Source organism: Tupaia chinensis, unplaced genomic scaffold (genome assembly GCF_000334495.1).
Source record: "Tupaia chinensis unplaced genomic scaffold, TupChi_1.0 Scaffold000361_1, whole genome shotgun sequence".
Taxonomy (NCBI): domain Eukaryota; kingdom Metazoa; phylum Chordata; class Mammalia; order Scandentia; family Tupaiidae; genus Tupaia; species Tupaia belangeri.
Window position 1 is genome coordinate 402,836 of NW_006159857.1, and position 11,796 is coordinate 414,631.

An 11,796-nucleotide genomic window follows, 5' to 3' on the forward strand; every position below is an offset into this window, starting at 1 on the left:
AACAAAAAAAAAAAAAAAAAAAAAAAAAGATAAAAAAAAAAGAAAACATTATAAATCCCTCTTCCAAAAAAAATCTGAGTGGGAAGGGGGCCAGCAGGTGGTAGTTAAGGTGCTGGATCCTACATGACCAATTTTGTGGTTCTAGTCCTGGACCCAGAGGCTTGAAAACCATACCAGGCATATGTGTGTGTGCACCCAAAATCCTAGGAAGAGAATGGAGAAGGGATTACAGTGTGACCATCTCCCTCACACACACACCCCAAACCCCGCCCAATGATTTTTCACTTTCCCTCTCTCTGTCTCTGTTGAGCACACATGCCCTATGTCAAAAAAAAAAAAAAAAACTGGAAGTACAGAGGTCCCATATACCCTCTATCCCCTTATATACACAGTCTTCTTAGAGAAAGGAAGCATCCTGCACCAGGGTGGTACTTTTGTTACAATCAATGAACCTACACTAACACATCATTATCACCCAAAGTCCACTGTTCACATTAGGGTTCACTCCTGGTGTTATACATTTTATTACAGTATTACATGTAATAGCTTTGCTGTTCTAAAAATCCTGTGCTCTACTTTTTCATTCCTTCTTCCCCCTTAATAACTGACAACCACTGATCTTTCTATTGTCTCAATAGTTTTATCTTTTCCACAATGTCACAGACAGTGAGCACTGCGTAATGAGAAATGCACTCACTGTTGGGCAATTTTGTCACTGTGTGAATAAAACTGTACAAACCATAGATTGTATGAACCTAAATTAAACAGTTTATTGCTACTCCCAGCACGTAAGAATTTATAAAAATGTAATATTATAATTGATATATAACTTAATAACCCAACTTAAAATCTTAGAGAAGATCCATTGCCATTTTCCTAATTTATTTCTTTTACTCCTGTCCCAAATATGACAATTTAACTTAGGACCTGCTAGTTTCAATAAAAATTACAGGTCAACACTGATTTGCTATTTTTTTTTTAGATTTTTTCTTTTTTTTTTTTGCTATAGTACACATGTGCTTGCCAGAGAGACAGAAAGTGAGAAATCACCTCCCCCCCCAGGGAAGATAGCCATGCCACAATCGTTTCTCTTCCATTCTCCTCTTGGGATCTTGGGCATGCACGGACATGCACCTAGTGTGGGTTTTAAGTCGCCAAGTCAGGGACTAGAACTACCTTTGACTAGAGACATAACCATTATGGCATCTGTTGGTCCCCTGATTTGCTATTCTTTTTGTGTTTGCCAGAGAGAAAGAGAGAGAGAGAGAGAGAGCGCGAGAGAGTGAGAGAGCGAGAGTGAGCTCCCTGGGGGAATATTTTATTTCTATGCATGGGGCAACTCATTTATATGATTTATAGAATTAACTAATGACCCATAATTTGTGTAAATTCTGCTAGATTTGACAGTACACAGTGATGTGACAGGAAGCGAAATGATAACTTAAATCCTTAAGTGATATTTTATTATAGTTTTAATGTAATTCTTCAATTAAGTCTTTTTATTATTTTTTGCCAGATTAGAGGGATAAATAAACTGGTCTGATTTTTACTCCCTGATTAAGTCTGTTAATGTGTTGCTGAAGTCCAAAGGCCTGGGGTCTTCCTTCCACCTCCCTCTTTCCTCTTTCTTCCTTTCCATTCCTTCCTTTCTTCATTTCCCTCTCTCTGTCCTTCCCTGCTTCTTTTACTTTTTCTTTCTTTCTTTCTTCTTCTTCTTTTTTTTGTCTCTCACTGTGCTTGTACTTCTCAGATGTTTTGTGATTTTTGACTTGAGACAATTTTCTTCTGAAGGTATCATCACCTAAGATGGTTGATAATATTCAGAGGGGTGAATAGTTGGCCAACTACTAGCTCATGGTGTAGAATATGGATTATCATGGCCCAGGGCATTGAGAACTTGGCACCATTATTTAGGTTTTTTTTTTTTAAAAGAATTATTGAATTATTTAACTTTATTTACTTATTTTTAAATTTGACCAGAGAAGGACAGAGAGAAGGGGGGAAGGAGTGAGAAAGCAAGCCACCAGGTCTGATACTCGAACTGTAGTCAGCCATGTGGGAGTCCAGAGTCCTTAATCAGCATGCCACCTATCCCCATTATCTAGGTTTTATCAAATAATTTGTTAAAACTGCCAGGGAGTCCATCTCTCAATACTTCTTCCTTGCACAATCCTCTCTTTGACTATATCTAACATTCATTATAGTCAGAGAATATGGCCAGTACAATTTATAAATTTATTACGGAGGTTTACTTGCTGGTCCCTCATTTCATGATAGTTTTGACACCTGAAATTTCTATGTTGGGATACACCCGACTTAAATTTTATGAATTAATTATTTTATAAAACTTAAGTCATTATATTTAAAAACAACTTACACAGCAACAGGCTCAAATTCTTTAGAAGAATATTTCCACTTTTCTATTTTAAAAACCACCCAGGTTTTGGGTACCAGGGAAAATTTGCATAGGAAGTGAAAAAACTAATGTTTCAAAGTTAGTATTTTTTAAGTTATTATTTTTTCTTTTAAAAATTTATATTCATTCAGTGTACATCATCACAGCATACAAAATGTAATTTCCCATCCAGAATACACTGTATATTGACTCAATCAAGCACATCAACAAACAGGTTATTGTCATCACAGAATTTTCCACTTCTTGTTTCTTATATATTTTTGCTTTTTTTCCCCTAGGGATATAACATTTGTATATTAAGATTTTAAGGTTATAATACAAATGCACTAGAAATGAAAGTAGATAATTTTCTGTGTAGTAAAACCTGTATTGTGAAACATTTTTACAGGGTTGTACATTTCTAGAAATCTACAGAAATAATTTTGGAGTTTCTTTCTCTGAGTGGGGTACTATTTTCTACTGAAGGTCATTGAATCACCTAAAAAAAAAAATACAGTATAAAATGCATAGAACACTCAACGTTAGAAGAAAAAACTAGGGACCAGAAGATGGTGTAGCGGTTATGTTGCTAGACTCCCATATGGTCCTATATGGCCAACTGCGGTTCAAGTTCCAGACCCAGTGGCTTGAAACTCATGCCAGGCATGTGTGAGTGCATGCCCAAAATTCCAAGAGGAGAATGGAGGAGAAGGAATTAAGGCATGGCCATACCCCTGAGGGATGATTTCTCACTTCTCTCACTGTGTCTGCCTCTCTTTTTCAAAAATGGAGAAAGAAAGAAAGAAAGAAAATGAAATTTTAAAAAAGCATGAAACTCTGCATAAAAGCCCTATATTCTAGTTTGATTTTGAAAGTTTATTAAATTTTCTTTTCTCATCTCTAATAAAGGTGGAATTGGTAATTATGATATGACTAAATTAAAGAGCAAGATAACAGTTTCTCTGGATAATTTCTGCTGTTACCTACTCACATACCTAAGAATAGTTAGAGAAGTGCATACTTTTAAGCCAGAAGAATTTAAATTTTATATTAAGAATGTTTAAGATTTTGGGACCAGTAGATAGCATAATGGCTATTTTGCTGGACTCCCATGTAGTCGATTGAGGTTCAAGTCCTGGACTCAGTTGCTTAAACTCACGCTGGGTGTGTGTATGCCCAAGATCCCAAGAGGAGAATGGAAGAGGAGGGATTGCAGCATGGTCATCCCCCCTGGGGGGGGGGTGATTTCTTGCTTTCTGTCTCTCTGTCTATCTCTGCCTTTCTGGCAAGTGCGTGAGCTCTATAGCAAAAACTTCTCAAAAAAAAAAAAAAGAATGTTTAACATTTGAAAAGGGACCATCCTCACACTGTTGGTTGGAATGTAATACTATAGCCATTGCAGAAAACATAGAGGTTCTTCAAAAAGTTACAAATAGAACTATCAAGACCCAGTATCCACTCCTGGGAATTTATCCAAAAAACAGTAGATCATTCAGTTGGAAAGACACTTGTGCATCCATGTTTATTGCAGCATTATTCACAATAGCTAAGACACAGAATCTACCTAAGTGTCCAAAACCTGATGGGTGGATTTAAAAAAAGTGGCATGTACACACAACAGAATACCACTCAGCCATAAAGAACAGCAAGATTCTGTAGATTAATCTACAGCATTTAATGCTAAATGAAACAAGCCAGAATATGAAAGACAAACACTGTATGTCCCTGCTCAATATATAATGCACTCTGACAGAAACTGAAAGACTTGAAAACACAGAAATAGCATAACTGTAGATAACAGAAACTGCATGGGGAGGACGTGTGGGAATGGAAAGAATTAAAAAAAACCCCAGCATTTGACACAGGAATGCATGTAGAGGGGTAAGATGGTCGTGGAATGATATAACACAATAGACTGAAAAAAAAGAGATATTGCCAAATTTATATACTGGGTTGTCAGAAAAGTCATGGGAGGGAACCAGCAGATAGCGTAATGGCTATGTCGCTGGACTCCCACGTAGTCAACTGTGGTTCGCGTCCCAGACCCAGTGGCTTAAAACTCACGCTGGGCGCGTGTGCGTGCATGCCCAAGATCCCGAGAGGAGAATGGAGGAGAAGGGATTGCGTTGTGACCATCTCCCCTGGGGGGTGATTTCTCGCTTTCTGTCTCTCTGTCTCTCTCCGTCTGTCTGGCGAGCGCACGCGCCCTACAGTGAAAATCTCTCCAAAAAAAACAAAAAAAAAAAAAAAAAAAAGAAAAAGAAAAGTCATGGGATATTTTTATCCTCTTTATCTCAGTAACTGAAAACAACTAGCACTCATCTAATATGGCATAGCAAAAACAGATGTGTGTGTATATTTGGTAAAAATGTTAACATTAGAAGTCGTCCTTTTTTTAAAAGAAATTTTTGCTACAGGGTGAGTGCACTTGCTGGAGAGACAGAGACAGAGAGGCAGAAAGTGAGAAATCACTCCTGAGGGGGACTGGCCACTTTGTAATCCCTTCTCATCCATTCTCCTTTTGGGATTTTGGACATGTGCACACATGTGTCTGGTGTGATTTTCAAGCTACCAGGTCCAGGACGTGAACTGCAGGTGGCCACGTGGGAGTCCAGCAATGTAACCATTATGCCATCTACTAGACCCGCCCCCTTTTTAAAATTTGCTATAGGGTGTTAGAGAGACAGAGACAGAGGGAAAATGAGAAAGCACCTCCCTAGGAGAATGGTCATGTCATAGTCCTTTCTTCATTCTCCTCTTGGGATTTGGGATTTAGGGCATGCATGCATACATGCCTGATGAAATTATCAAGTCACTGTGTCCAGACTTGAACCATGCAGTTGGACATGTGGGATCTAGCCACCTTAACCACCATACCAATGGGCTGACCCAAAAGTCATCCATTTTAGAAAATTTTCTGACAATAGTGAAAATGAAATCTATAAATAAAGTTTAGTAACATTCTAGGTTTGGACACTAGGTCAAAATTATGGTTTTCCTTTATGATTGTGGTACAGTGGTAGACAGTGAAGAGATACAGTGAGTGATAATGGCAATGAATGCTAATAAGATAGGGAACACAAGAGAGTGAGTGGGTTCTTAAGAGTAGATAATCTTGGGGTTCAGCGTGGGAGTACAATGACATAGCCATTATGCCAACTCCTGGTCCCAGCCTGGTGCATTTTCTACAAAAAGATACTTTAGTTTATCTCTTCCAGTTAGGAAATGTTCTATAAAGAGCACAATCTATGGCCAGAGAGTAGACAAAGATGATAGACTACTATGACTGTGCAGAATTTTCCATTGAAGAAAAAGTAATTTATATCTTTTAATTCAATATGAAAAAATTAGTTTAAATTTAAAGTGTAAGAAATTTTATAGTTGCTTACTGTATACTAAATACTTCTCTAAGGGGTTTACATGTATGAATTCATTCAATTCTCACAAGAGCCAATGGAATAGATATCATTATTATTACAGATGAAGAATCAGAGGCATTGGGACCAGCATTTTATTAGCATAGTGGCTATGTCGCTGGGCTCCCATGTAGTCAACTGTGGTTCGAATCCCAGACCCAGTGGCTTAAACTCATGCCCAGAGTGTATGTGTGTGTGCCCAAGATCCTGAGAGGAGAATGGAGGAGAATGGAGTGGCCATCCCCCGAGGGGTGATTTCTCTCTTTCTATCTCTCTATCTCTCTGGTGAGCACGCATGTCCTATAGCAGAAACTCTCTCAAAAAAAAAAAAAAAAAAAAACCCCCCCAAAAAAAAAAAGGGGAAAAAAAAAAATCCCCCAAAAAAAAAAAAAAAAAAAAAAAAAAAAGAAAAAGAAAAGTCATGGGATATTTTTATCCTCTTTATCTCAGTAACTGAAAACAACTAGCACTCATCTAATATGGCATAGCAAAAACAGATGTGTGTGTATATTTGGTAAAAATGTTAACATTAGAAGTCGTCCTTTTTTTAAAAGAAATTTTTGCTACAGGGTGAGTGCACTTGCTGGAGAGACAGAGACAGAGAGGCAGAAAGTGAGAAATCACTCCTGAGGGGGACTGGCCACTTTGTAATCCCTTCTCATCCATTCTCCTTTTGGGATTTTGGACATGTGCACACATGTGTCTGGTGTGATTTTCAAGCTACCAGGTCCAGGACGTGAACTGCAGGTGGCCACGTGGGAGTCCAGCAATGTAACCATTATGCCATCTACTAGACCCGCCCCCTTTTTAAAATTTGCTATAGGGTGTTAGAGAGACAGAGACAGAGGGAAAATGAGAAAGCACCTCCCTAGGAGAATGGTCATGTCATAGTCCTTTCTTCATTCTCCTCTTGGGATTTGGGATTTAGGGCATGCATGCATACATGCCTGATGAAATTATCAAGTCACTGTGTCCAGACTTGAACCATGCAGTTGGACATGTGGGATCTAGCCACCTTAACCACCATACCAATGGGCTGACCCAAAAGTCATCCATTTTAGAAAATTTTCTGACAATAGTGAAAATGAAATCTATAAATAAAGTTTAGTAACATTCTAGGTTTGGACACTAGGTCAAAATTATGGTTTTACTTTATGATTGTGGTACAGTGGTAGACAGTGAAGAGATACAGTGAGTGATAATGGCAATGAATGCTAATAAGATAGGGAACACAAGAGAGTGAGTGGGTTCTTAAGAGTAGATAATCTTGGGGTAAGACATTGTGGTTGAGACTGGACTCTCACATGGCTGACTGTGGTTCGAGTTCTGGACCTGGTGGCTTGAAACTCATGCTGGGCATGTGTGCATGGATGCCCAAGACCCTGGGAGGAGAATGGAGAAGAAAGGATTGTGTCATGGCCATCCTCCCTGGGAGGCGATTTCTGATTTCCCCTCTCTCTACATCTCTCCAGTGAGTGCATGTGCTCTATGGGAAAAATCTGAAAAAAAAAAAAAAAAAAAAAAAAAAGACTGTCTCAGTAGGTATTGAGCTGAAACTATAAAATAGGTCAGAAGTGGGACCAGCAGTTAGCGTAATGGCTATGTCGCTGGACTCCCACGTAGTCGACCACGGTTCGAGTCCCGGACCCGGTGGCTTAAACTCACGCCGGGCGCGTGTGCGTACGTGCCCAAGATCCCGAGAGGAGAATGGAGGAGAAGGGATTGCGGCGTGGCCATCCCCCCTGGGGGGTGATTTCCTGCTTTCTGTCTCTTTGTCTCTCTCTGTCTGTCTGGCGAGCGCACGCGCCCTATAGCAAAAACCTCTCACAAAAAAAAAAAAAAAAGTGGTCAGAAGTATAAGTCTGAGTGTAAAACAGGTAATCTTTATCACTTTATCCCTTTATTGCAGTAACACCTATTTTCACATCTAAGTATACCATATACAAGATTCTTAATTATTGTTTCAACAGTTAGTCAAACTGTGGTTCTTTACCAGAAATAAAGTCCATTTCCCTAAAGTGATGATATAAGAGTTTCACCAGGAAACTTGGTTATAAGGTAATAGGAAGAATTCCCTGATCCATACTAGATAGTCATAATATATTGAATATATGCATGGATTTTCCAAAGAATGATCATCTTAATTAGGAAGCATCAACACAATTACCAAAGTGGAAGAGGAGATCATTAACTATTTTCATCTCTCCACAAATGCTACATGCTATTGCCATAGATAAGCACAATCTGATTATATGAAATAGCTAGAATAGGTAAATTTATAAAAAGACAGAAAATATACTGGAGGATGGGACCAGCAGTTAGCGTAATGGCTATATCAATGAACTCCCATGTAGCTGACCTTGGTTCAAGTCCGGGACCCGGTGGCTTAAACTCACGCTGGGCACATGTGTGTGCATGCCCAAGATCTCGAGAGGAGAATGGAGGATAAGGGATTGCTGTGTGGTCATCCCCCCTAGGGGGTGATTTCTCACTTTCTATCTCTCTGTCTCTCTCTGTCTTTCTGACGAGTGTATATATATATGTATGTATGTATTACCAGGACCTGGAAGTTTCCAGAGTTATTGCTTACTGGGTAAAGAGTATCTATTTGGGGTGATTAAAAGTTGGGAAATACTGGTGATGGTTTCATAGCATTATGAATGTAATTAGTGCACTAAATTACACACTTAAAAGTTTAAAATATGCTAAATTTTAAGTTATATATATTTTACCACAATAAATAGAAAAAATCAACCACATATGGTTTATGACTTCATCAAAACTAATTAACAGAAATTATAGTTAATTCAGAATGGAAGAGTATGCTAATTCTTTACTTATGATCACAAATGGGATGTAAATATCCAAAGCTGTTCCTCTTCAGAAGAGAAACTTAGAAAACTTGAACTAAAACTGAAGAAAAATAGAAGTCAAAACAAATTTACTTTAATTGGTTCAGGCTGCATCACAGGAGCAGGCATAGCAATGGCACTTGGAGCATAAACCTGATGGTATGTTGCTTGAACTCCATGATCAGAGTAAGGCTATAATAACAGTAAAAAAGAAACGAGAGAAAAGGTGTTATCTTTTATTTAGTAATTAAAAATATTGATTCAGTATTTACAATGTACTTGGCATTCTGCCACACAATGTAAAAACAGATTAAAATAACACATTTCTTATGTTTATACTCTGATCAAGAAAATAGAGAGTAGTTAAAATGATGAGACTTGGATAAGCTGTTGTGGTGCATGCTGCTAAGAAGCTATTATTCATAAGCTAAGTCCACATGCAAAGCCAGGTTACTATCTTATACTTTGTACTTTTGTACTGTATTTTCATAGAAAATTTTATTTTCATGCTTTTAATATTGTTTCTGGTAGAAGGTATAATCTGTTAATACAGTTTAATGGAATGAGGTGATTTGTGATAAAGTGGTTTAACTCCCTAAAATTAAAAACTACAGGATTGAGCCAGGCACAGTGGTGCATTTCTATAATCCTATTCTATTGCTACTTGGGAAGCTGCTGCAAGAGGATCTCAGGTTTGAGGACAGCAAGGGCAACATTGTAAAATCCTGTCTCAAAAAAACAAACAAACAAACAAAAAAAACCAGTTTTTGTTTTTGGTGTTATAATCAGGTTTCCTTAACCTTTTTTATTTAAAAAAAATGTTTCTTGGGACCAGCAGTTGGCGTAATGGCTATCACTAGACTCCCACATAGTCGACCGTGGTTCGAGTCCCAGACCCGGTGGCTTAAACTCATGCTGGGCACATGTGCTTGTATGCCCAAGATCCCGAGAGGAGAATGGAGGACAAGGGATTGCGGCGTGGCCATCCTCCTTGGGGGGTGATTTTTCGCTTTCTGTCTCTCTTTCTGGTGAGTGTGCATGCCCTGCAGCAAAAATCTCTGTCTCTCAAAAACAAAGTATCTTTATTTACTTATCTCAACATTTATTTTAAACCTTTTGCAGGCTTCAACCCTGGACTGACTACCCAATTCCATCCTTTCACTGTTAGAATATTAGTTTGCTTTGTCTTTTGCAGAGTAAGTAGAAGCCAATTTGTGGTAACCAACTTGACCTCCAGCCCCACTGTATAAAATTACATGAATCCTGACTCACTCTCAGATTCTTATATTTATTTACTGACTTTCAGTCTTGTTCAGGGTTACTCCTGCCTCCCATGCTCTGGATACCATCAATTCTCTCCCTCTTAAAGACCTCATTCCATTGGTTAGCCTTTTTTCTCTTGTATTTTAAGTCTGTCCTTCTTCCTTGGTTCACAGTTTATACTCACTAGCTATGTTAGTTTTGGAAATTATTTACCCTTTCACAGTATTGCTTTTGTAATTTCCCTATTTGTAAAATGAGTGCACCACGGAAAATTTATTTTACAGGAATGGCATAAAGGGCCTGTCTCCCTCATATATGAAAGAAATAAACTTTAAAATTTTAATGTCACCTGTTTCTTTTTACTTTTCTAGCATGGCTACTGGAAACTTTAAAATAACATCCTTAGTTCCCATTATATTTCTGTTGGATAGTACTGCTCTAGAGCCATCTGTATTTCTAATGGTATACCTCTACTAGTAGTCCTCCAATACTACAAATTTCATGTTATGAAACCAACTCCTTCTCTCCAATCCTCTCACACACAATTACATAAATATAAGTCTTTTTGTGTATTCTATATGTCAATGAATGGTATCACTATCTGTTGGACAAACCATAAGTCTCTTTTCACAGGACCTGTCCCTTGCCTGTTGCTCCACTGTCTGTTAGTGTGACTCTTCCAGCTATACCAAACAACCTGGACAACTCTCCCAAATGAGGTGTATTCTCATTGCCCCAATGTTTTTGCTCATACTACTCTCTCATTTTTTCCCCTAATACTTCAGAATTAAGAATCAACTCTACTAGAACTATTATTTTTTTAGAGAGAGATTTTTGTTACAGGGTGTGTGTGCTTGCCAGAGAAACAGAGAGATGAAAGTGAGAAACTACCCCCCCCACTCCCCCGGAGATGGCCATGTTGCAATCCTTCTCCATTCTCCTCTAGAGATTTTGGGCACACATGCACACGCACCCAGCATGAGTTTAAGCCACGGGGTTCAGGACTCAAACCACAGTCAACTATATGAGAGTTTAGCCATTACACCATCAGCTAGTCTCTCTAGGATACTTTCTTGACTCCCCCTCCATCTCTCTTAATATAGTAGTTCTCTTCTCCATTGAATCTGAATACATATTTCACAGGATTTGTCTTTTTTTTTTTTTTGTCAATTAGAGTGGTAGGTATTTTTGACAGAATCTCACTATGTCACTATGCTTCTGTCTCTTTCTCTTTGTCCCTCCAGCAAGTGCATGAGCCCTATGGCAAAATATAAATAAATAAATAAAGATGCTTTAACGCTAAAAGTAAAAGTAGATTCTGGCTGTAAATCTATCGTACAAGTATACTTATCTCACTGCCCCTCCTTTCAAACCAGAAAACAACAAAAAGAACCAAATATAAATTTAAAAAATGCCATTATCTATTAAGTAAGAAAATGCTCATGATTCCCATACAATGCAAAAATGTCTTCTAAGTGCTGCACAAGTTGGACCAGTGTGAGGATTTTGAACCTCCTTAGACATTAGGAAGGATAAAGACTTTCTAAGAGTTAATGTTTTGAAAGGCCTATTCAAAGCCTGTTTAGTCTTTAGTGTAGGGGTATGATCAGTCCAGAGTCAAAGCAGGGAATATATCCACAGAAATCCATTTTACACAGTTTAATAGCAGAGGAGGTAGAACTGAAGGAGAAAAGATGGTTACACCATTTTTGTTATCTACCATTTAGCCTTCTAGCTGAGGAAGGAACACTCCTGGAAGTGAAACAGGTTGAAGATGGGGAAGGATGTAACAATTACTACATGTTAATAGAGAAAAACTAGAACACAAAGAAGCTTTACTAGGAACTAAAATGATCTCCAGAGAGAATGT

General features: G+C 38.2%; 1 protein-coding gene across 1 annotated transcript in view; it reads right to left on the bottom strand.

Annotated features, from left to right (window-relative positions):
- Window positions 1-11,796, bottom strand: part of BOLL (boule RNA binding protein) — a 45,384-nt gene that overhangs the window by 2,573 nt on the left and 31,015 nt on the right. The window contains exon 10 of the mRNA XM_027773611.1: window positions 8,757-8,855. Within this exon, the coding sequence (XP_027629412.1) occupies window positions 8,757-8,855 (99 nt within the window). The remainder of the gene's footprint in view (window positions 1-8,756; window positions 8,856-11,796) is intronic.